The 25,198-nt window shown below is 44.5% G+C and overlaps 1 protein-coding gene across 1 annotated transcript in view; it reads left to right on the top strand.

The window, feature by feature from the left end:
* The first annotated feature begins 15,873 nt into the window (after window positions 1-15,873).
* Window positions 15,874-25,198, top strand: part of LOC129841043 (C-type lectin domain family 6 member A-like) — an 18,077-nt gene continuing 8,752 nt past the window's right edge. Inside the window, exons 1-2 of the mRNA XM_055909155.1 lie at window positions 15,874-15,976; window positions 18,744-18,843. Of these exons, the coding sequence (XP_055765130.1) occupies window positions 15,874-15,976; window positions 18,744-18,843 (203 nt within the window). The remainder of the gene's footprint in view (window positions 15,977-18,743; window positions 18,844-25,198) is intronic.

The raw sequence follows: 25,198 nt of genomic DNA, 5'->3' as shown, positions 1-25,198 counted from the left end.
TCGTTGCTCCGGTGCCTGTCCATTCACCTTCACACAACTGGGCCAGACTACACTCAATCATGGGACCTACTGAAGAGATGAGTCTTCAATAAAGACTAAAGAGGAGAGACCAGTTACAGACCAGTTACAACAACCTGACTCAGAAGAGAGACCAGCTACAGACCAGTAACAACAATCTGATTGGGGAGAGAGACCAGCTACAGACCAATTACAACAACCTGACTGACGTGAGAGACCAACTACAGACCAGTTACGACACAACCTGACTGAGTAAAGTGACCAGCTACAGACCAGTTACAACAACATGACTGAGGAGAGAGACCAGCTACAGACTAGATACAACAACCTGACTGAGAAGAGAGACCAGCTACAGACCAGATACAACAACCTGATTAAAAAGAGAGATCAGCTGGAGAAGGAGTAGAAGAGATAGCAGAGGAGATAGGAAGAGAGGAGATAGGAGGAGAGGAGATAGCAGAGGAGATAGGAGGAGAGGAATCTAGGAAAGACTAATTGAGATAGAGCCTTAGTGTCAGAGAGAGACATAGAGGAGGAAGAAGTAAATTAAGAGAATGAGGAAGGGAGGAAAAAAAGACAAATAATTGATCTTTTTAGATTTAGAGGAGAGTATGTAATCATACTGTACTCAGTAAAATGCTTCTTCATTATTTTTATTCGCAAAATTGCCATCTGCTTATGCTTAGTTAAAAATAAATGTTTTCAAAAAACAGTGTGACCTGCAGTTGGACACACATAGAAGGCGGAACAGTACTGAGATAACACAAACACATACTTCCCTTTTAAAATTCTGAGAAAGATGTAGACAGAATTCCCCCACACACTTCTGAATAACTCCTTACACTGATGTCACACACTTCTGAATAACTCCTTACACTGATGTCACACACTTCTGAATAACTCCTTACACTGATGTCACACACTTCTGAATAACTCCTTACACTGATTGTACACACTTCTGAATAACTCCTTACACTGATGTCACACACTTCTGAATAACTCCTTACACTGATGTCACACACTTCTGAATAACTCTTCACACTGACGTAACACACAGACAGTATAAAAGACAAAAGGCCCCTATATGGCATAAGGTCATTGGTGATGTATGTGATGAAATAGGTGGCTGGCCACAGAGTACAAGCCATAACGTGACCTCAGTTTGAAGGCTGGGGTGTCAAAGCCTCAGTATTGCTATATGATCTATATGTGAATTCAGAGGGTCACATTTTTTATCCACTAAAATATATGATTACTTCAATTATAACCTGAATCATATGTTTAAAACATATGCACGATGGGAAACAAAAATGTTTCCATTAGAAGGTAACGTGTGGGAAGTCACGTGGTGGAAAGTGATGAGTTGATTTGACAGTTTCAGTAAAAAAAATGTCACTTACAGTAAGGCACAGGAACAGACACAGGGCAGGCAGAGGTAACGATATCACAAGAACCTGTGTAGTCTTAAAGGACTAATGAATCACTATGGTATGGAGCAACATGAATGGACTAATGAATCACTATGGTATGGAGTGACATCTAGTTGTTAAAGGACTAATGAATCACTATGGTATGGAGTGACATCTAGTTGTTAAAGGACTAATGAATCACTATGGTGTGGAGCAACATCTAGTTGTTAATGAATCACTATGGTATGGAGTAACATCTAGTTGTTAATGAATCACTATGGTATGGAGCAACATCTAGTTGTTAATGAATCACTATGGTATGGAGTAACATCTATGTCACGACTTCTGCCGAAGTCGTTGCCTCTCCTTGTCCGGGCGGTGTTCGGCGGTCGACTTCACCGGTCTTCTAGTCATCATCGATCCATTTTTCATTTTCCATTGGTTTTGTCTTGTCTTCCCACACACCTGTTGTCAATCCCATTCATTACCTGTTGTGTATTTAACCCTCTGTTTCCCTTCATGTGTTTGTCAGAGATTGTTCGTTGTCATGTGTTGTGTTAATTGTGTATAGGTGTGCGACGGGTCTTCGTACCCAGATTTGTTTTATATTTTTTCCGTGAGTGTTATGGAGCAGATTACTAGGACTTTAATTAAAGTACTCCATTCTACACTCTATTTGACTCTCCTGCGCCTGACTTCCTCTGCCACTTATACACGCCATTGTGACAGAATCTCTGACCTAAAAAATGAAGTCAGCAGGAGGAGGCACTTCACTAATGGAGGTTGAGGAACGCGTCCTGGAACACGCGGCGGAGATTGACAGTCTGTGCGCTGCCATGGATCGTATTATCCAGAGTATGGATCGCTTGGAGAGACAGGGAGCGTGTCCAGTACCTCCACCACCTCCTGGAATTCCTTCGAACGTTTTTTCCCCTCCGGAACAGAACAGGATCCAGTTATCCCTACCCACAGGATACAATGGAGATACTGCCAGCTGCCAGGGTTTTCTCCTAAAACTGAACTTGTATCTGGCCACGGTCTCTCCAGTACCAACAGACCGTGAGAAAAGCTTCGCCCTCATCTCCTGCCTTACCGGGAAAGCCCTGGAGTGGGCCAACGCTGTGTGTGGAGTGGATAAGGCGTTGGACCATTTTGAGGAGCTCATCTGCCATTTCCGGAAGGTATTCGACCACCCATCCGAAGGCAGAGCAGCAGGTGAGCTCCTCTATCATCTGAGGCAGGGGAAGAGGGGTGCTCAGGAGTTCGCGGTGGAGTTTAGGACTTTGGCTGCCGGCGCTGGATGGAGCGACAGGGCCCTGATCGACCACTACCGTTGTAGTCTACGCGAGGACGTCCGTCGGGAGCTGGCCTGTAGAGACACCACCCTCAACTTCGACCAACTGGTGGATATGTCCATCAGGCTGGACAACATGCTGGCTACTCGGGGACGTCTAGATCGGGGTCTGGTTGTTCCATCCTCCCGCACTCTCTCTCCCGAACCTATGGAATTGGGAGGGATGGTGCGCAGGGAGACCGGAGGGGGTACCCGCTCGAGCACCATCTATGATCGCAGAGATCACACTGCTGATCGGTGCCGGGTTGGTTCCTCTGGGAAAAGAGAAGGCAGGCAGGGCACTCTGGCATCACCCCAGGTGAGTAGGCACCATACTCATCCAGAGCCCTCTGCTGCACTTATGTTTGTCTCTGTCACCTTTCCGGATTTTTCCCTGCATTCCCAGTATAAGGCGCTAGTAGATTCAGGCGCGGCTGGGAATTTCATTAATAAAAATTTAGCTTATAGTTTAGGGATTCCTATTGTTTCTGTGGATATGCCTTTCCCTATTCATGCCTTAGATAGTCGACCAATAGGGTCAGGGTTTATCAGGGAGGTCACCGCACCTTTGTCTATGATAACGCAGGGGGGTCACAAGGAGAAGATTAGTCTTTTCCTTATTGATTCTCCTGCGTATTCTGTGGTGTTAGGCCTACCCTGGTTAACTACTCATAACCCCACTGTTTCTTGGCCACAGAGGGCTCTCACGGGGTGGTCGCGAGAGTGCTCAGGTAGGTGTGTAGGGGTTTCCGTTGGTGCTACTACGGTGGAAAGTCCAGACCAGGTTTCCACCATGCGCATTCCCCCAGAATATGCCGATTTGGCACTCGCCTTCTGTAAAAAGAAGGCGACTCAATTACCACCCCATCGACAGGGGGATTGTGCGATAGATCTCCTGGTAGACGCTGCATATCCCAGGAGTCATGTGTATCCTCTGTCGCAAGCGGAGACAGTGGCTATGAATAATTATATCTCTGAATCCCTGCGTCATGGGTTCATTCAGCCATCCATTTCACCCGCCTCTTCGAGTTTCTTTTTTTGTGAAGAAGAAGGATGGCGGTTTACGCCCGTGCATTGATTATCGAGACCTTAATAAAATCACGGTAAAATATAGTTACCCGCTACCTTTGATTAATACAGTAATGGAGTCAATGCGCGGGGCCCGCTTCTTCACAAAATTGGATCTCAGGAGTGCGTACAATCTGGTGCGTATTAGGAAGGGGGATGAGTGGAAGACGGCATTTAGCACCACCTCAGGTCATTATGAGTACCTGGTCATGCCATATGGGTTGATGAATGCTCCATCAGTCTTCCAATCGTTTGTAGATGAGATCTTCAGGGACCTGAATGGGCAGGGTGTAGTGGTGTATATCGATGATATTTTGATATACTCTGCTACACGCGCTGAGCATGTGTCCTTGGTGCGCAGGGTGCTTGGTCGCCTGTTGGAGCATGATTTATATGTCAAGGCTGAGAAATGCTTGTTCTTCCAACAATCCATCTCCTTCCTAGGGCATCAGATTTCCACTTCAGGAGTGGAAATGGAGAGAGACCGCATTACAGCCGTGCGTAATTGGCCGACTCCAACCACGGTAAAGGAGGTGCAGCGTTTTTTAGGGTTTGCCAATTACTACCGGAGATTTATCCGGGGTTTTGGTCAGGTTGCAGCTCCCATTACCTCACTGCTAAAGGGGGGACCGGTGCGCTTGCAGTGGTCGGCCGAGGCGAATAGGGCTTTTGGTAAACTGAAGGCTCTGTTTACCTCGGCGCCTGTGTTGGCTCATCCGGATCCCTCTTGCCATTCATAGTAGAGGTGGACGCATCCGAAGCTGGGATAGGAGCAGTGCTCTCTCAGCGTTCGGGTGTGCCACCGAAGCTTCGCCCCTGTGCTTTCTTTTCGAAGAAGCTCAGCCCGGCGGAGCGTAACTATGATGTGGGGGACCGAGAGCTGTTAGCTGTCGTAAAAGCCTTGAAGGTGTGGAGGCATTGGCTTGAGGGGGCTAATCACCCTTTTCTCATCTGGACTGACCACCGCAATCTGGAGTACATCCGGCAGGCGAAGAGACTAAATCCTCGCCAGGCAAGGTGGGCCATGTTTTTCACTCGTTTTGTGTTTACGCTTACTTACAGACCAGGCTCCCAGAACGTCAAGGCAGACGCATTGTCTCGGCTGTATGACACAGAGGAGCGACCCATGGATCCCACTCCCATACTCCCAGAGTCGTGTTTGGTGGCGCCAGTAGTGTGGGAGCTGGACGCGGACATTGAGCGGGCGTCACGTGCAGAGCCCTCTCCTCCTGAGTGTCCAGCTGGTCGTCTGTACGTTCCGTCTGCTGTCCGCGACCGATTGATCTATTGGGCTCACACATCACCCTCCTCTGGTCATCCTGGGATAGGTCGGACGATGCGCTGTCTTGATGGGAGGTACTGGTGGCCCACTTTAGCTAAGGACGTGAGGATTTATGTTTCCTCCTGTTCGGTGTGCGCCCAGTGCAAGGCTCCTAGACACCTGCCTAGAGGTAAGCTTTTACCTTTACCCGTTCCTCAACGGCCGTGGTCGCACCTGTCAGTGGATTTTGTGACTGATCTTCCACCTTCACAGGGTTACACCACGATCCTGGTCGTTGTGGATCGGTTCTCTAAGTCCTGTCGTCTTCTCCCTTTGCCCGGTCTCCCTACGGCCTTACAAACTGCAGAGGCTCTGTTTACACATGTTTTCCGGCATTATGGGGTGCCTGAGGATATAGTGTCTGATCGGGGTCCCCAGTTCACGTCAAGGGTCTGGAAGGCGTTCATGGAACGTCTGGGGATCTCGGTTAGTCTTACCTCAGGTTTTCACCCCGAGAGTAATGGGCAGGTGGAGAGAGTTAACCAGGATGTGGGCAGGTTTCTGCGGTCCTATTGCCAGGACCGGCCAGGGGAGTGGGCGAAGTTCGTGCCCTGGGCAGAGATAGCCCAGAACTCGCTACGTCACTCCTCCACTAACCTTACCCCTTTTCAATGTGTATTAGGGTATCAGCCGGTTCTGGCTCCTTGGCATCAGAGTCAGACCGAAGCTCCTGCGGTGGACAATTGGTTTCGGCACGCTGAGGAAACTTGGGAGGCAGCCCACGTCCACCTTCAGCGTGCCATAAGGCGCCAGAAAATTGGCGCAGACCGTCGCCGCAGTGAGGCCCCGGTGTTCGTACCAGGGGACAGGGTCTGGCTCTCGACCCGAAACCTGCCCCTCCGCCTGCTCTGCCGGAAGCTGTGTCCGCGGTTTGTGGGGCCGTTTAAAGTCCTGAGGAGAGTGAACGAGGTATGTTATAGATTACAACTGCCCATTAATTACCGTATTAACCCCTCGTTCCATGTGTCTCTCCTCAGGCCGGTGGTGGCTGGCCCGCTCCAGGAGGCTGAAGTGCGTGAAGTTCCTCCGCCTCCTCTAGACATCGAGGGGGTCCCGGCGTACGCTATTCGATCCATTTTGGATTCGAGACGTCGGGCGAGGGGCCTTCAGTACCTCGTGGACTGGGAGGGGTACGGGCCGGAGGAGAGATGCTGGGTTCCGGTGGAGGACGTTTTAGATCCTTCTATGTTAAAAGAATTCCACCGCCTCCATCCGGATCGCCCTGCACCTCGCCCTCCGGGTCGTCCCCGAGGCCGGTGTCGACGCGCTGCTGGAGCCGCGCGTCAGGGGGGGGGTAATGTCACGACTTCTGCCGAAGTCGTTGCCTCTCCTTGTCCGGGCGGTGTTCGGCGGTCGACTTCACCGGTCTTCTAGTCATCATCGATCCATTTTTCATTTTCCATTGGTTTTGTCTTGTCTTCCCACACACCTGTTGTCAATCCCATTCATTACCTGTTGTGTATTTAACCCTCTGTTTCCCTTCATGTGTTTGTCAGAGATTGTTCGTTGTCATGTGTTGTGTTAATTGTGTATAGGTGTGCGACGGGTCTTCGTACCCAGATTTGTTTTATATTTTTTCCGTGAGTGTTATGGAGCAGATTACTAGGACTTTAATTAAAGTACTCCATTCTACACTCTATTTGACTCTCCTGCGCCTGACTTCCTCTGCCACTTATACACGCCATTGTGACAATCTAGATGTTAAAGGACTAATGAATCACTATGGTGTGGAGCAGCATCTAGTTGTTAAAGGACTAATGAATCACTATGGCATGGAGTAATATCTAGTTGTTAAAGGACTAATGAATCACTATGGTATGGAGTAACCTCTAGTTGTTAAAGGACTAATGAATCACTATGATATGGAGTAACATCTAGTTGTTAAAGGACTAATGAATCACTATGGTATGGAGTAATATCTAGATGTTAAAGGACTAATGAATCACTATGGTATGGAGTGACATCTAGTTGTTAAAGGACTAATGAATCACTATGGTATGGAGTAACATCTAGTTGTTAATGAATCACTATGATATGGAGTAACATCTAGTTGTTAAAGGACTAATGAATCACTATGGTATGGAGTAACAGCTAGTTGTTAATGAATCACTATGGTATGGAGTAACCTCTAGTTGTTAAAGGACTAATGAATCACTATGATATGGAGTAACATCTAGTTGTTAAAGGACTAATGAATCACTATGGTATGGAGTAACATCTAGTTGTTAATGAATCACTATGGTATGGAGTAACATCTAGATGTTAAAGGACTAATGAATCACTATGGTATGGAGTAACATCTAGTTGTTAAAGGACTAATGAATCACTATGGTATGGAGTAACATCTAGTTGTTAAAGGACTAATGAATCACTATGGTATGGAGTAACATCTAGTTGTTAATGAATCACTATGGTATGGAGTAACATCTAGTTGTTAATGAATCACTATGGTATGGAGTAACATCTAGTTGTTAAAGGAATAATGAATCACTATGATATGGAGTGACATCTATTTGTTAAAGGTTAAAGGACTAATGAATCACTATGGTGTGGAGTAACATCTAGTTTTTATCCATTGTCTTGCAGTGTTATCACAGTTACCGACCATTTACCACATCACGACTAAAGAAGGATACCAGATACAGACCAGATACAACAACCTGACTAAAGAGAGAGACCAGCTACATAGGAAGAGAGAGGGTCTCATGAGAAAGTTCTCTAATCATTTACTTAGTAAATGGTCGACGTGATCATGAGAAAAGAGGTTTTCCATTTATAAGACCAACACAACTGCAGAGAGTGACCAGCTACAGACCAGCTACAAGAAACTGACTGAAGAGAGACCAGCTACAGGCCAGTTACCACACCCTGACTAAAGAGATAGAACACTTAAAGCTTATTTAACACAACATTACTGAGGAGAGAGATCAGCTAGAGGCAAGTTTCAACAACCTGACTAAAGAGAGAGACTAGATACAGACCAGATACAACAACCTGACTGAAGAGAGAGACCAGATACAGACCAGTTACAACAATCTGACTGAAGACAGAGACCAGATACATAGGGAGAGAGATGATCTCATGAGAAAGTTTTCTAATCATTTACTTAATAAATGATCATGACGTCAATTGCACATGCTGTTTGGTCCAATGGTAAATGACGAGACAGAGACATTCATGCGTGTAACCAGCCTTGTTCTGTACATCATGACACTTCCGGGTATCTCAAGCACCCCGGTATAAATACATGAGTTGCAGTAATAAACATTTACCAACAGATGGCATCACTGTGCCATCTTAAACCCATAACATCTTCCCTTTAATAAAATAGGACAGGAGGTGTCAATTCATTAACAAAACAAACCTAGTAATAATTTCCAACATGAACAGTTTAGTTTTTTTTTTTTTTTTTTTTTCTCAGATAACAACTTAACACATTTTGATAGTCTCTTTACTTTTTTTTTTTTTTCTTTTAAATCTCTTTCTGTCAACCCTGATGGGAAACCTACAGATTAAAACCTGTTATGGCTGCACGCTGAATATTGAAAAAACTGGAAAATGTGTGCACATTTTCAAACGGCCTCCTAAGAAACTTTTTATTTTCCAATATGCATATATTTACTACTGTTGGATAGATAACAGTCTGTAGTTTCTAAAAAGGTTTGAATTGTTTCTCTAAGTCGAACAGAAATATTTTTACAGCCATTTTCCCAGCCGAATTGAGTTTCCCAAAATGCGATGTGTCTCTTTAAGACCTTCTCTATAAAAGGCCATTTGACTTGGGACCATAGGGACACGTCAGAGGCGTACGTCAGACTGTAATGCGGAAGTGAGAATTGAAAGGAGTCGAATATCTCGTCCCTGGACTGAATAACAGAACTTCTTGTGAGACCTGCGCAGTTAAAATAAAAATCCGGGCGCGAAGGATAATTTGATCTCGGCTTCTGGAACAAGGTAGATAACGTTGAATATGATGCCTGACTACGATATTATTTGCTACATGTCACAAAATCATCCTAAAGTAGGTTTTTTCAATATACTTTAATTATATTATTGCAATTTATTCTGGACTTTAGATGTGAAACGACGGAAGAATTTTTTGAAGAAACGCTTTCTGGCGCAGCAATGCTACCGTGCTAGCTAACCAAAGAGGGAAATAATTCGTTCTGGAACCCAACTAAAGACTCTACTGGACATTGGACCCCGTTACAACATTCTGATGGAGTACCAAGAAAGATAAGACCCAATTTGGGATGCTTTTTCATATATATGTCGAACTGTTGAATGCTAACGCTGCTAACTATGCTAGGCTAGCGCTTGACTAGAATCAATGCTGCCTTATGCTAGCTTATGATGTTAGCTAATATAACGATATATTGTGTTTTCGCTGTAAAACACTTCAAAAATCGGAAATGTTGTCTGTATTCACAAGATATCTGTCTTTCATTAGTTATCCACCATATGTTTTTCTGAAATGTTTTATGAGGTGTAATTAGTAGCCGACGTTGGTGTATGTATTTTCTCTGGCTACTCCCGGCTGGATTCAGACTGTAGCTATGTATTAGCATTTTTGGGTAGCATCAATGTAAAACAGATTTATAGCTAAAATATGCACTTTTTATGAACAAAACATAGATTTATTGTGTAACATGTTATATGACTGTCATCTGAGGTCGTTTTTTCTGGGCTCTTTAGGTTGGTTTTAGTTTATTTCGGTTGGTTGTGCATGCTACTTCAATCATAATTCATACTTCATAATCATAATTCATACGTGTCTGTCCACTTTTGTATTTGGTGGTGAGCTAACATAAATATATGTGGTGTTTTCTCTGTAAAACATTTAAAAAATCGGACATGTTGGCTGGATTGACAAGATGTTTATCTTTCAAATGCTGTATTGGACTTGTTAATGTGTAAAAGTTAAATATTTTTAAAAAATAGATTTTGAATTTCGCGCTCTGCAGCTGTTGTCATTTTCGGTCCGAGGTCGGGCTTGCACCCCAAACAGGTTAAGTCTTTTTGGTGGCTGAGACAAACGCCCGTAGCGTGAAAAGACAGGGGGCTTGTCTGCGAGGACTGCGGGTTCCCGCACAGGCGTGTCACCTGACTGTCTAAGAGGAGTATTGATGGGCGAGGGAGCAGCCGACCTGTGATCACCTGGCTCTTCGCCCAGTGCCTCAGGCCCCATGTGACTTGACCTGTGATCACCTGGCTCTTCGCCCAGTGCCTCAGGCCCCATTGCTGGAGTTCCGTCTTTTGTCATGCGACCCATTTGACCATCAGGGTTCTGAGTAGGTGCTGGCTCAGCAATCCGAAGGTCAACCCTGTTGCGACGGTACAGTGATCCATTCACTTCGACCAAGTAGGAGCGTGGTGCCACTTTCTGTACACAGGATCCGAGTCTCCAGAGGCCCGTCCGGTCCCCTGGTAGTGGCTTCATTCGCACCGTTTCACCCACCCTGAGCTCAGGTAAGTATTTTGCTGATTTGTCGTAGATGAACTTGGAGACCTGTCTTCTGTGACGTAGCTTCACCAGCACGTCAGTCACCACACAGGGCTCCAGGAGAGTGTTGGCTACTGGCAGAGCTGCTTTTAAGCGCCGTGCCATGAGGCGCTGGGCCGGGCTGCTATCCATGCCTTCTGTCGGGGTATTGCGCCACTGCAGGATTGCTTTCCAGGCATCTTTGCCCTCTCGCAGAGCCTTTTTGCAGAGGTTCTTTGCGATTTTTACTGCAGACTCCGCCTTCCCATTAGCTTTTGGGTATCGTGGTGATGAAGTGACGTGCTCAAATTCCCATCCTGCAGCAAATTTTCGGAACTCAACACCGGAGAATTGGGGTCCATTGTCTGAAATTACCCTATCTGGCTGGCCATAGCGGGCAAACTGAGCCTTGCAGCGTTTGATCGTTGTCTCTGCTGAGAGGTCGGGGAGGAGGTCAATCTCCCAAAAGTCTGAATAATGATCAACTACCAGCAGAAAGTCTTTGCCACTGTGCTGGAAGAGATCTAAACTTACTATCTGCCAGGGGCGCATCGGTAGCTCGTGGGACATCATCGTCTCTCTCTGTTGTTCAATGGCGTATTCATTGCAGATTGTGCATTTACTGACATAGTCTTTGATTTCACTCTGCATTCCTGGCCAACACAGTGTGTCACGTGCTTGTCTGTAACAGGCCTCACCTGCTATGTGACTTGAGTGCACACGTGCCAACATCTCATGGCGCAGAGACCGGGGAATAACGACTCTCTGACACATGAATATTACTCCGTTTTGAACACTGAGCTCCTCTTTGACTTGCCAATATTCTCTGACGGCTAAAGCAGTTTCTTCCTTGCAGTCGGGCCAGCCCATCATAATCACAGACCTCAATGCCTGGAGTTGTCCGTCCCTGTCTGTGTGCCGTCTGATTTGTATAAGGCGCTGGTCCGTAACATTGAGGTAGTCAGCCTGGTTGATGTGTTCAACATCCACTTGCTCTCTTTGTAAGCTGCACACTGCGTGTTGTTCATGCATGGAGCGTGTGTGAATGCCTGATGCAGTAGCCCTGCTGAGCGTGTCACTCACATACATCTCTGGCCCTGGCTTATACACCACCGTGAAATTGTAGTTTTGTAGGGCCAGTAGCATGCTCTGCAGTCGTTTTGGGGCATTCAGAAGAGGCTTGCTGAATATAGCAATAAGGGGCTTGTGATCTGTCTCTGCGGTAATATTGTCACGCCCGTACAGGTAGTGGTGGAAGCGTTGGCATGCAAACACAATGCTGAGGCACTCCTTCTCTATCTGGGCATAGTTCTGCTCTGTTAGGGTGAGTGCCCTAGAGGCGAATGCCACAGGCTGGCTCTCCTGCATGAGGCAACAGCCAAGTCCATACTGGCTTGAGTCACTCTGAATCGTGACAGGTTTTGACACATTGTAGTAACGCAGTACAGGTGTCTGGGTGACCAGTTTTTTTATTTCCCTCACCGCTGCGTCATGTTTTGGGAGCCAATGCCAGATGGCGTCCTTGTCCATGAGCCTCCTTAGTGGCTCACACACTTCAGAGAGCCGCGGCAGGAATTTGGCCAGGTAAGTGACGAATCCGACGAAGCGCTGCACTCCCTTCACGTCAGATGGGTGGGGCATTTCCAAGACAGCCTTCACTTTTTCAGGATCCGCCTTCAATCCGATGGAGGACAAGATGTGCCCATGAAAGCGGACCTCTGGCACTTTAAACTGAAGCTTTTTTATGCTTAGCCTTAGCTTGACCTGTCTGCATCTGACCATCAGGGCCAGCAGCTTGGCGTCATGGTCACATTCTGCCTCCTCATCACTGTCCCCACAGCCCACTACGAGGATGTCATCTGCTATAGGTTCCACGCCACTGAGTCCCATCAACAGCTCGTGCTGCTTCCGCTGATACACCTCTGGAGCCACGGAGACACCAAACGGAAGCTTCAACCACCTCTTCCTGCCCCAGGGTGTCCAAAAGGTGGTCATGTAGCTGCTGGGCTCGTCGAGCTTGCACTGCAGGAAGGCATCTCTAGCGTCCACGAGCGTGAAGATTCTGGCCTTTGGGAGCTTGTAAAGAACATCCTCCAACGTGGGCATAATGTAATGTGAACGTCGCAGAGCCCGGTTGAGGTGTTTAGGATCAATGCATATCCGTAGCTTGTCTGGTTTCTTGATGATAACCATATTACTTATCCAGTCTGTAGGCTCAGTGACGGATATCATGTGGCCATCTGCTTCGTATTTGTCAAGCTGAGTCTTCGTAGCTGCTTTCATGGCCACTGGTACATTACGGGGTGCACACTGGACAGGCTGGATTGCTGCGTCCAACTCAAAGTGGACTTCCCCGGGAACTGACTCGACCGGGGCGTTGAAGACATCATGGTACTTGCTTAGGAGTGTCTCCTTGCTCAGGGGCCCAGCCTTGACTTTATCTATAATGTTAAGATCAGCTGGGATGGTAAAGTTAATAAGCCCAAGGCGCTCGCATGTAGAACCTGACAGTAATGGCTGTTGACTAGCCTCAACTATTTCAAACTCAAGGGTGTGTTTCTGGCCACGTAAAACACACTCTGTCACAAACAGGCCTAAAGAGGTCATGAACTGGCCTGAATACAGTTTCAGCTTGGTGCTACTCTGTGTGAGATTGTCTCTGGGCGCGAGCCTCCTTTTATCTTTAAGGCTCATAACGTTGCATGTGGCCCCTGAATCTATCTGGCATTGCTGTGGTTTATTATTAAGTAGCAGAGTGACAAACCACTTTTTTCCTTTTGCCTTCACTGCCCCTATGCACTCGCTAGCACATACATCCTCTGTGCTGTTGTTCCCTTCATCTGTGTTTGTTTCAATGGAGTGCACCTTACCCTCCTTTCTCTTGCTTTTCATGCAGACCCCCTTGTGAAGTGATTAGCTGTACCACAGGATTTGCATATTTTTCCATAGGCTGGGCAGTGTTCTTTTCCTCGTCCATGAGAAATGCCACAATATCGGCATGTATTGGGGTTGTCTACTGCAGAGTTGGCTGTATAATTAGCATTAGGTGTAGCAAAGGGGAATTTCTTTACTGGCTGCCTGAATGTAGCATTGACATTGTCCATATGTTGCCTTTCTAGCTCCATGGACCTTATCCGTATATCAGTAAGCTCTGCTGCACGGCATGTCTCCACTGCCAAGACCAGCGTCAGGTCACGTTCTCTCAGCAAACGTCTGCGGGTGCCCTCATCAGTTATACCAAGCACTGTCTTATCTCTGATCAGTTCATCTCTTAAAGCACCATAGTCACATGTAGCTGCCTTTTCCCTTAACCTAGTGACAAAGCTGTCAATGGACTCCCCGTCCTCCTGTTTGCAACAACCGAAAACATAAAGCTCGTAGATGACGTTCTTTGCTGGCTTAAAGTAATGTTCAAGAGCATCAAGAATAGTTATAGCGTTACCTTGCTGAGCTGCTGTTAGGTTCAGGTTGTGTTTGTATACGTGTCGGCATTCAGTTCCCATTATAGTCCTCAAAGTGGCAGCCACAACCTCTTCGTCCTTTTCCAGAAGTCCCGTTGCTAGCGCATAGTCTTCCCATTCACCTCTAAACGTATCCCAGTTCGTGCTCCAATCCCCGCTGAGCTTCATAACGGCGGGAGGGGGAATGTTCGCTGCCATGTCTAACCGGTGCTAACAACACTGAAGCTAACTAGCAAACTCACTCTAGCTAAAGCCAATTCCGGCGAAATTTTACTCAAATAAACAATTGTTTGGTAAACCAGAACAGGTTACTCTAATTTGCGGAAAGCATGGTTAGTGATCCCCCTTCTGACACCATGTTTGTTCCAATGGTAAATGACGAGACAGAGACATTCATGCGTGTAACCAGCCTTGTTCTGTACATCATGACACTTCCGGGTATTTCAAGCACCCCGGTATAAATACATGAGTTGCAGTAATAAACATTTACCAACAGATGGCATCACTGTGCCATCTTAAACCCATAACACATGCCTCATATGCAGAAAATGTGTGTTTGTGTTGTTTAATAATAAGAGGTGCAGAATAATAAAAAGTAAAATGTTTTTGTCTTGTAGAACAAACCTGTCCTGAAGGCTGGCAGAAGTTTGATTCCAGTTGGTACTTCATCTCTACAGAGACTGAAACCTGGAAGGAGAGCAGACAGGACTGTCTGGAGAGAGGAGCAGACCTGGTGATCATAAACAGTGATATGGAACAGGTGAGAGAGAGAATTTTAACAAAAGCACAGATTAATAAATAAAGGAACAATGTCCTTTAACATGGCCTACCAGATTCCTGATCAAATGTGATTGGATGTTTAAAGTGTGACCTGCAGTTGGACACAGACAGAGGGCAGAACAGAACGCTGCACAGACAGAGCCACACGCTGCACAAATGCAATCCCACACACACGCATAAACGCACGCACGTCTGTGAGGTTCCCCTTTTAAACCTCTGATAAAGATGCAGACAGATTTCTTACAAACTTCTGAATATTTCCTCAAACTGATGTCACACACAGACAGCACAGAGAGGAAAAAATTCCCAAGCCAAAATGTCACTTCCTTATGAACAATGTCACAAATAGTTATTGTGAAATATGACGTCTTGATGGAAAGTAATTGGGTACTTAAAACATTCTTTCAACTGCAGTCGACCACAGACAGTCATCAGAGGGTTACCAGTGGAGATGCATATCAAAGCAAATACAGAACTACTAGTCATCATACAGTAGATATTACCATTAGGAGTCAGTTAGAAAGGTAATCATACAGTAGATATTACCATTAGAAGTCAGTTTGAAAGGTAATCATACAGTAGATATTACCATTAGGAGTCAGTTAGAAAGGTAATCATACAGTAGATATTACCATTAGGAGTCAGTTAGAAAGGTAATCATACAGTATATATTACCATTAGGAGTCAGTTAGAAAGGTAATCATACAGTAGATATTACCATTAGGAGTCAGTTAGAACGGTAATCATACAGTAGATATTACCATTAGGAGTCAGTTAGAACGGTAATCATACAGTAGATATTACCATTAGAAGACAGTTAGAAAGGTAATCATACAGTAGATATTACCATTAGGAGTCAGTTAGAAAGGTAATCATAAGTAAGTTAATACTATAAGTAAATGCTAAAATCATTTATATTACAATAAGAGGTCAAACAGACTGAATTAGTTGATTAAGTGATTGATTGGGGTAATCATTGATATTCGGTACGGTTAGTTAAGATGGCCGACTACGTCAACAAACAGGTGATTGAATTAAACAAAGTTAATGAAGAAAACTGTAAAAGAGCAACGAGGAGCGTGAAGACTGAGACCCGTCGCTCAGGTACAAAGAATGATCTTTCTCTCTCTTACACACGCAGATGCAGACAGGTATGAACGCACAAACCTAAAGCACTCACGTATGCTGACACGTGCACACACACAAATATCACATCATAGAAAAACACTTGTACATGTTTTATTGCTCAGTCTTCTGTGTGGTTCAGTTGGTACAGAGCCTGGGGTTTACAAACTGCTGGGGTCACAAACACTAAAATGTATCAATTCAATTTATTGTTTAAATTCAGTTATTGGAACTATGTGGAACTATTTAATAATCAATTAAAAATAACCTTTTTAAACAACAACACACTGGACACCCCACCGCTGTTATTGGTAAACATCTGAGGGTCTGGTAACCTGAAACAGGCTCTGTGCACCTGGTGACCTGCCTGTTATTGGTAAACAGATGAGGGTCTGGTAACCTGAAACAGGCTCTGTGCACCTGGTGACCTGCATGTTATTGGTAAACATCTGAGGGGCTGGTAACCTGAAACAGGCTCTGTGCACCTGGTGACCTGCCTGTTATTGGTAAACAGATGAGGGTCTGGTAACCTGAAACAGGCTCTGTGCACCTGGTGACCTGCATGTTATTGGTAAACATCTGAGGGGCTGGTAACCTGAAACAGGCTCTGTGCACCTGGTGACCTGCCTGTTATTGGTAAACATCTGAGGGTCTGGTAACCTGAAACAGGCTCTGTGCACCTGGTGACCTGCCTGTTATTGGTAAACATCTAAAGGTCTGGTAACCTGAAACAGGCTCTGTGCACCTGGTGACCTGTCTGTTATTGGTAAACAGCTGAGGGCCTGGTAACCTGAAACAGGCTCTGTGCACCTGGTGACCTGTCTGTTATTGGTAAACATCTGAGTGGCTGGTAACCTGAAACAGGCTCTGTGCACCTGGTGACCTGTCTGTTATTGGTAAACATCTGAGTGGCTGGTAACCTGAAACAGGCTCTGTGCACCTGGTGACCTGTCTGTTATTGGTAAACAGCTGAGGGCCTGGTAACCTGAAACAGGCTCTGTGAACCTGGTGATCTGCACGTTTTTTCCACTCAAAGAAACGTAACCAATCTCAAAAAATTGGACGCTGCAGAAATGTAACCACTCTCAAATTTATAGACAGAACTATGTATGACTGGTACGGTATGTAATTCATAGACAGAACTACAGTATGTATGACTGGTACTGTATGTAATTCATAGACAGAGCTATGTATGACTGGTACTGTATGTAATTCATAGACAGAACTACAATATGTATGACTGGTACTGTATGTAATTCATAGACAGAACTACAATATGTATGACTGGTACGGTATGTAATTCATAGACAGAACTACAGTATGTATGACTGGTACTGTATATAATTCATAGACAGAACTATAGTATGTATGACTGGTACTGTATGTAATTCATAGACAGAACTACAGTATGTATGACTGGTACTGGATGTAATTCATAGACAGAACTACAGCATGTATGACTGGTACGGTATGTAATTCATAGACAGAACTACAGTATGTATGACTGGTACTGTATATAATTCATAGACAGAACTATAGTATGTATGACTGGTACTGTATGTAATTCATAGACAGAACTACAGTATGTATGACTGGTACTGGATGTAATTCATAGACAGAACTACAGTATGTATGACTGGTACTGGATGTAATTCATAGACAGATCTATGTATGACTGGTACTGTATGTAATTCATAGACAGAACTACAGTATGTATGAATGGTACTGTATGTAATTCATAGACAGAGCTACAGTATGTATGACTGGTACAGTATGTAATTCATAGACAGAACTATGTATGACTGGTACTGTATGTAAATCATAGACAGAACTATGTATGACTGGTACTGGATGTAATTCATAGACAGAACTACAGTATGTATGACTGGTACTGTATGTAATTCATAGACAGAGCTACAGTATGTATGACTGGTACTGTATGTAATTCATAGACAGAGCTACAGTATGTATGACTGGTACTGTATGTAATTCATAGACAGAACTACAATATGTATGACTGGTACTGTATGTAATTCATAGACAGAACTATGTATGACTGGTACTGTATGTAATTCATAGACAGAGCTACAGTATGTATGACTGGTACTCTGTGTATGACTGGTACTGTATGTAATTCATAGACAGAACTATGTATGCAAGGACTGTCCGTCCATGAGATCAAAATGATAGTTTTACCCATCTGAGGCTACACAGTGTTTGTTAACAATTCCATGGTAGGACAAGCTGATATTTGGGGTCCTGGTGGGTTTAGAAAGTTAAGCTCATGAGGCATATACAGTATACGTTACCTTATTCATGAATCAATGGTGAAACATAATGAATTTAATAATGAATTTAAAAGTAAAACATATAGATATAGCAATCGCAGATTACACCCTTAAATCATGCCAATTTGTAAGTCGCTCTGGATAAGAGCGTCTGTTAAATGACTTAAATGTAAATGTAAAATGCTGTAGCAATCACAGATAGCCTCTTTACATCATGCTTCAGCTATATTGTGTAATTTTTGTAATTTCTTCATACAGTAGCTTCCTGTGTATCAGATTTGAGATGACCACAAGCTTTAGAAAACTGTTGCTTCTAACCGTAACTCAATGAAGCAATGGACATTTTTGGTTCTCAGAATTCTCATCATAGTCTTTAGTGATGTAAGATGATGTTAGTTCTGTTTTCATCATAACAAAGGATGGTGTGTGTGTGTGTGTGTGTGTGTATTTCTCTGCAGATGGAAGACTAAGACTCTACAGGATGGCTGCTGTGTGTTTAGGAGTGCTGTGTGTTCTACAAGTCATTCTCAACATCTCCCTGAGACTGGCTTTCTGTGAGTGAGGCCCAAATGACACCCTATTACCACAGTACTTTTGACAGTTCACTATGTAGGGAACAGGGTGCCATTAGGGACTGCGTACCGGAACCGATTTCAGTCAAAGTCAAGCACTGACAAAAATGTGACACCAAAAACAAAAAAACTGCATCAGCTCTGCTTGAGTACACAAACCATGTCTACAGTGTATTCAGGAAGTATTCAGACGTCTTCACTTTTTCCACATTTTGTTACGTTATTCAAAAATTGATGAGTGGAAAAAAAAATTGAATCAATCTACACGCAATACTGCATAATGACAAAGTGAAAACAGGTTAATAGAATATTTTCCAAATGTATAAAAAAAACAGATACCTCATTTACATAAGTATTCAGACCCTTTGCTATGAAACTCGAAATTGAGCTCAGGTACATCCTCTTTCCATTGATCATCCTTGAGATGTTTCTACAACTTGATTGGAGTCCATCTATGGTAATTTCAATTGTTTGGACTTGATTTGGAAAGACACACACGTCTATATAAGGCCCCACAGTTGACAGTGCAGGTCAGAGCAAAAACCAAGCCATGAGGTCGAAGGAATTGTCCATAAAGCTCCGAGACAGGATTGTGTCGAGGCATAGATCTGGGGAAGGGTACCAATACATTTCTGCAGCATTTAAGGTCCACAAGAGCACTGTGGCCTCCATCATTCTTAAAGACACTTCCTAGAGCTGGCCGCCTAGCCAAACTGAGCAATAGGGGCGAAGGGACTTGGTCCGGGAGGTGACCAAGAACCTGATAGTCAGTCTGACAGAGCTCCAGAGTTCCTCTGTGGAGATGGGAGAACCTTCCAGAAGGACAACTATCTCTGCAGCACTCCACCAATCAGGCCTTTATGGTAGAGTGGCCAGACGGAAGCCACTCCTCAGTAAAAGGCACATGACAGACAACGCAGGAGTGGCTTCGGGACAAGTCTCTGAATGTCCTTTAGAGGCCCAGCCAAAGCCCGGACTTGAACCCGATCGAACACCTCTGGAGAGACTTAAAAATAGCTGTGCAGCGATGCTCCCCATCCAACCTGACAGAGGTTGAGAGGATCTGTGTCACGCCCTGACCATAGAGAGCCCTTGGTTCTCTATGGTGTAGTAGGTCAGGGCGTGACTAGGGGGTGGTCTAGTATGCCTATTTCTATGTTGGTGCTAATAGGGTTCCCAATTAGAGGCAGCTGTTTATCTTTGCCTCTGATTGGGGATCATATTTAGGTAGGCATTTCCCCACCTGTGGTTTTGTGGGATATTGATTGTTTGTGTTTAGTTGCCTGTGTGCAAGTCATGACTTCACATTTCGTTGTTTCTTTATTGTTTTGTTTGTTTCACGGAGATTAAAAATATGTGGAACTATACTCACGCTGCGCCTTGGTCCGTCTCTCAAAACGATCGTGTCAATCAGCAGAGAAAAATGGGAGAAACTCTCCAAATACAGGTGTGCCAAGCTTGTAGAATCATACCCAAGAAGTCTCAAGGCTGTGATCGCTGCCAAAGGTGCTTCAACAAAGTGCTGAGTAAACGGTATGAATAATTATGTATATGTGATATCTGTTATTTACTTTTAATAAAGTTGCAAAATGTTTACAAAACTGTTTTTGCTTTGTCATTTTGGGGTATTGTGTGTAGATTGATGAGGGGAGAAAACAATGAAACTTTTGTCGCTCTCACGTGAACGCGCGTGGTCAGCGCATGTTCAGGTCATGATAGACCTGACTCATTCCTCTCTCCTTCAGCCTCACTTCACAGTAGAAGCATCAGTCAAGGTTCTAACGACTGTTGACATCTAGTGGAAGCCTTAGGAAGTACAACATTGAGGAATGCTCAACTGGTGTCGCTCATTCAGACGACAGAAACTTTCAACCGGTTTTACCCATTAAGTAGCGAGTCGGAGTCTGAGGCAGAGTCTTCTCTTGTCTCTACTCCTCACGTTACGGGGTCAGAGACGCCGAAGCTTCCCACCATTAGCTCTGACAAATTGAAAACCCTAGTCATTGGCGACTCCATTACCCGCAGTATTAGACTTAAAACGAATCACCCAGCGATCATACACTGTTTACCAGGGGGCAGGGCTACCGACGTTAAGGCTAATCTGAAGATGGTGCTGGCTAAAGCTAAAACTGGTTAGTGTAGAGAGTATAGAAATATTGTTATCCACGTCGGCACCAACGATGTTAGGATGAAACAGTCAGAGGTCACCAAGCGCAACATAGCTTCAGCGTGTAAATCAGCTAGAAAGATGTGTCGGCATTGAGTAATTGTCTCTGGCCCCCTCCCAGTTAGGGGGAGTGATGAGTTCTACAGCAAAGTCTCACAACTCAATCGCTGGTTGAAAACTGTTTTCTGCCCCTCCCAAAAGATAGAATTTGTAGATAATTGGCCCTCTTTCTGGGACTCACCCACAAACAGGACCAAGCCTGACCTGCTGAGGAGTGACGGACTCCATCCTAGCTGGAGGGGTGCTCTCACGCCCTGACTTACATAACTGAGGAACTCAATTTAACCTTGCGCAATACCCTAGATGCAGTTCCACCTCTAAAAACTAAAAACATTTGTCATAAGAAACTAGCTCCCTGGTATACAGAAAATACCCGAGCTCTGAAGCAAGCTTCCAGAAAATTGGAACGGAAATGGCGCCACACCAAACTGGAAGTCTTCCGACTAGCTTGGAAAGACAGTACCGTGCAGTATCGAAAGTTAACTAAAAAGCAGCATTCCCCAAGTGAGGATGGCTTTCACTTCAGCAGTAATAAATTCATGAACTTCTTTGAGGAAAAGATCATGATCATTAGAAAGCAAATTACGGACTCCTCTTTAAATCTGCGTATTCCTCCAAAGCTCAGCTGTCCTGAGTCTGCACAACTCGGCCAGGACCTAGGATCAAGAGAGACACTTAAGTGTTTAATTACTATATCTCTTGAAACAATGATGAAAATAATCATGGCCTCTAAACCTTTAAGCTGCATACTGGATCCTATTCCAACTAAACTACTGAAAGAGCTGCTTCATGTGCTTGGCCCTTCTATGTTGAACATAATAAACGGCTCTCTATCAGCCGTTAAAAGTGGCAGCACTAAAAGTGGCAGTAATAAAGCCTCTCTTGAAAAAGCCAAACCTTGACCCAGAAAATATCAAAAACTATCGGCCTATATCGAATCTTCCATTCCTCTCAAAAAATGTTGAAATAGCTGTTGCGCAGCAACTCACTGCCTTCCTGAAGACAAACAATGTATACGAATTGCTTCAGTCTGGTTTTAGACCCCATCACAGCACTGAGACTGCACTTGTGAAGGTGGTAAATAATGGCGTCAGACCGAGGCTCTGCATCTGTCCTCATGCTACTAGACCTTAGTGCTGCCTTTGATACCATCGATCACCACATTATTTTGGAGAGATTGGAAACCCAAATTGGTCTACACGGACAAGTTCTGGCCTGGTTTAGATCTTATCTGTCGGAAAGATTACACTTTGTCTCTGTGAATGGTTTGTCCTCTGACAAATCAACTGTATATTTCGGTGTTCCTCAAGGTTCCGTTTTAGGACCACTATTGTTTTCACTATAGATTTTACCTCTTGGGGATGTCATTCGAAAACATAATGTTAACTTTCACTGCTATGCGGATGACACACAGCTGTACATTTCAATGAAACACGGTGAAGCCCCAAAATTGCCCTCGCTAGAAGCCTGTGTTTCAGACATAAGGAAGTGGATGGCTGAAACCTTTCTACCTCTTGGAAATAGGGGGCGCCCTTTTCACTTCTGGATAAAAACGTGCCCAATTTAAATGGCCTTGTACTCTGTCCTAGGTCATATGATATGCATATTATTATTACTATTGGATAGAAAACACTCTGAAGTTTCTAAAACTGTTTGAATTATATCTGTGAGTAAAACAGAACTCATTTGGCAGGCAAAGTTCCAAACAGGAAGTGAAAATTCTGAAATGGGTCTCTGTGACAGGCCTTGCCTATTCAATTGCCTTGTATTTATGGATCTGTATGCACTTCATACGCCTTCCACTAGATGTCAACAGGCTGTGGAACGTTGAATAAGGTGTCTAGCCTGATGTGGGACCGAATGAGAGCTTTTGGAGTGACAGGTCAGCCATATTGGCAGTATTTTGCTACGCAGTTGGGAACGCCATATCTTTGTCTGCAATGCGTTAGGTAGACACGAATAAATGCTCCGTCTGGGACTATATTGGATACATACGAGAAAAACATACTAAAGATGGATTCTCAACTGAGTTTGACCAATTTTATTCGGCTTTTATTATCAGTTTTTGAATTTTTTGTTCCATGCGCCAAACGTTGATGGACACTTGAGCTCCACCATGCTAGCCAAAGTTGCTAATTCGACAGAAGAAATTGACATTCTAAAACAAAACAACGATTTATTGTGGAACTAGGACTCCTTGCACTGCATTCTGATGAAAGATTATCAAAGGTAAGAGAATATTTATGATGTTATTTCGTATTTTTGTGGAATATGTTGGCTCCAACATGGCGGAGAATGACTGCGCGCTGTCTCAGATTATTGCATGCTGTGCTTTGTACTAAAGTTATTTTTTTAAATCTAACACAACGGTTGCATTAAGAACCAGTGTATCTTGCATTTGCTGTACAACATGTATTTTTCAGCAAAGTTTATGATGAGTTTTTTGGTTAGATTACGTGGCTGTGTAAAATTTCTCCGGACAATTTGGTGCATTTTGGCGCCATATTCACAATGTAAAACCAGGATTTGTAGCTATAAATATGCACATTTTCGATCAAAACATAAATGTATTGTATAACATGATGTTATAAGACTGTCATCTGATGAAGTTGTTCAAAGGTTAGTGATTCATTTTATCTCTATTTGTGGGTTTTGTGAAAGCTATCTTTGCGGTGGAAAAATGGCGGTGTGTTTTTGGATATTGTGGTGAGCTAACAAAAATATATCTACGTAACATTGCAAAAATCTGAAATTTTCTGTCCAAAAATGATGCAGAAAAATTTATCCATGCTTTTGTTACTTCTAGGTTAGACTACTGCAATGCTCTACTTTCCGGCTACCCGGATAAAGCACTAAATAAACTTCAGTTAGTGCTCAATACGGCTGCTAGAATCCTGACTAGAACCAAAAAATTTGATCATATTACTCCAGTGCTAGCTTCCCTACACTGGCTTCTTGTTAAGGCAAGGGCTGATTTCAAGGTTTTACTGTTAAAACCTACAAAGCGTTACATGGGCTTGCTCCTACCTATCTTTCCGAGTTGGTCCTGCCGTACATACCTACACGTACGCTACGGTCACAAGACGCAGGCCTCCTAATTGTCCCTAGAATTTCTAAGCAAACAGTTGGAGGCAGGGCTGTCTCCTATAGATCTCCATTTTTATGGAATGGTCTGCCTACCCATGTGAGAGACGCAGACTCGGTCTCAACCTTTACTTCTTTACTGAAGACTTATCTCTTCAGTAGGTCATATGATTGAGTGTAGTCTGGCCCAGGAGTGTGAAGGTGAACGGAAAGGCTCTGGAGCAACGAACCGCCATTGCTGTCTCTGCCTGGCCGGTTCCCCTCTCTCCACTGGGATTCTCTGCCTCTAACCCTATCACAGGGGCTGAGTCACTGGCTTACTGGTGCTCTTTCATGCCGTCCCTAGGATGGGTGCGTCACTTGAGTGGGTTGAGTCACTGACGTGATCTTCATGTCTGGGTTGGCGCCCCCGCCTTGGTTTGTGCCGTGGTGGAGATCTTTGTGGGCTATACTCGGCCTTGTCTCAGGATTGTAAGTTGGTGGTTGAAGATATCCCTCTAGTGGTGCGGGGGCTGTGCTTTGGCAAAGTGGGTGGGGTTATATCCTTCCTGTTTGGCCCTGTCCGGGGGTATCATCGGATGGGGCCACAGTGTCTCCTGACCCCTCCTGTCTCAGCCTCCAGTATTTATGCTGCAGTAGTTTATGTGTCGGGGGGCTAGGGTCAGTTTGTTATATCTGGAGTACTTCTCCTGTCTTATCCGGTGTCCTGTGTGAATTTAAGTATGCTCTCTCTAATTCTCTCCTTCTCTCTTTCTTTCTCTCTCTAGGAGGACCTGAGCCCTAGGACCAATCGTCAGGACTACCGGGCATGATGACTCCTTGCTGTCCCCAGTCCACCTGGCCTTGCTGCTGTTCCAGTTTCAACTGTTCTATGGAACCCTGACCTGTCCACCGGACGTGCTACCTGTCCCAGACCTGCTGTTTTCAACTCTCTAGAGACCGCAGGAGCGGTAGAAATACTCTTACTGATCGGCTATGAAAAGCCAACTGACATTTACTCCTGAGGTGCTGACTTGTTACACCCTCGATA

Source organism: Salvelinus fontinalis, chromosome 42 (assembly GCF_029448725.1).
Source record: "Salvelinus fontinalis isolate EN_2023a chromosome 42, ASM2944872v1, whole genome shotgun sequence".
Taxonomy (NCBI): domain Eukaryota; kingdom Metazoa; phylum Chordata; class Actinopteri; order Salmoniformes; family Salmonidae; genus Salvelinus; species Salvelinus fontinalis.
This window is presented reverse-complemented; position numbering and strand designations above follow the sequence as displayed.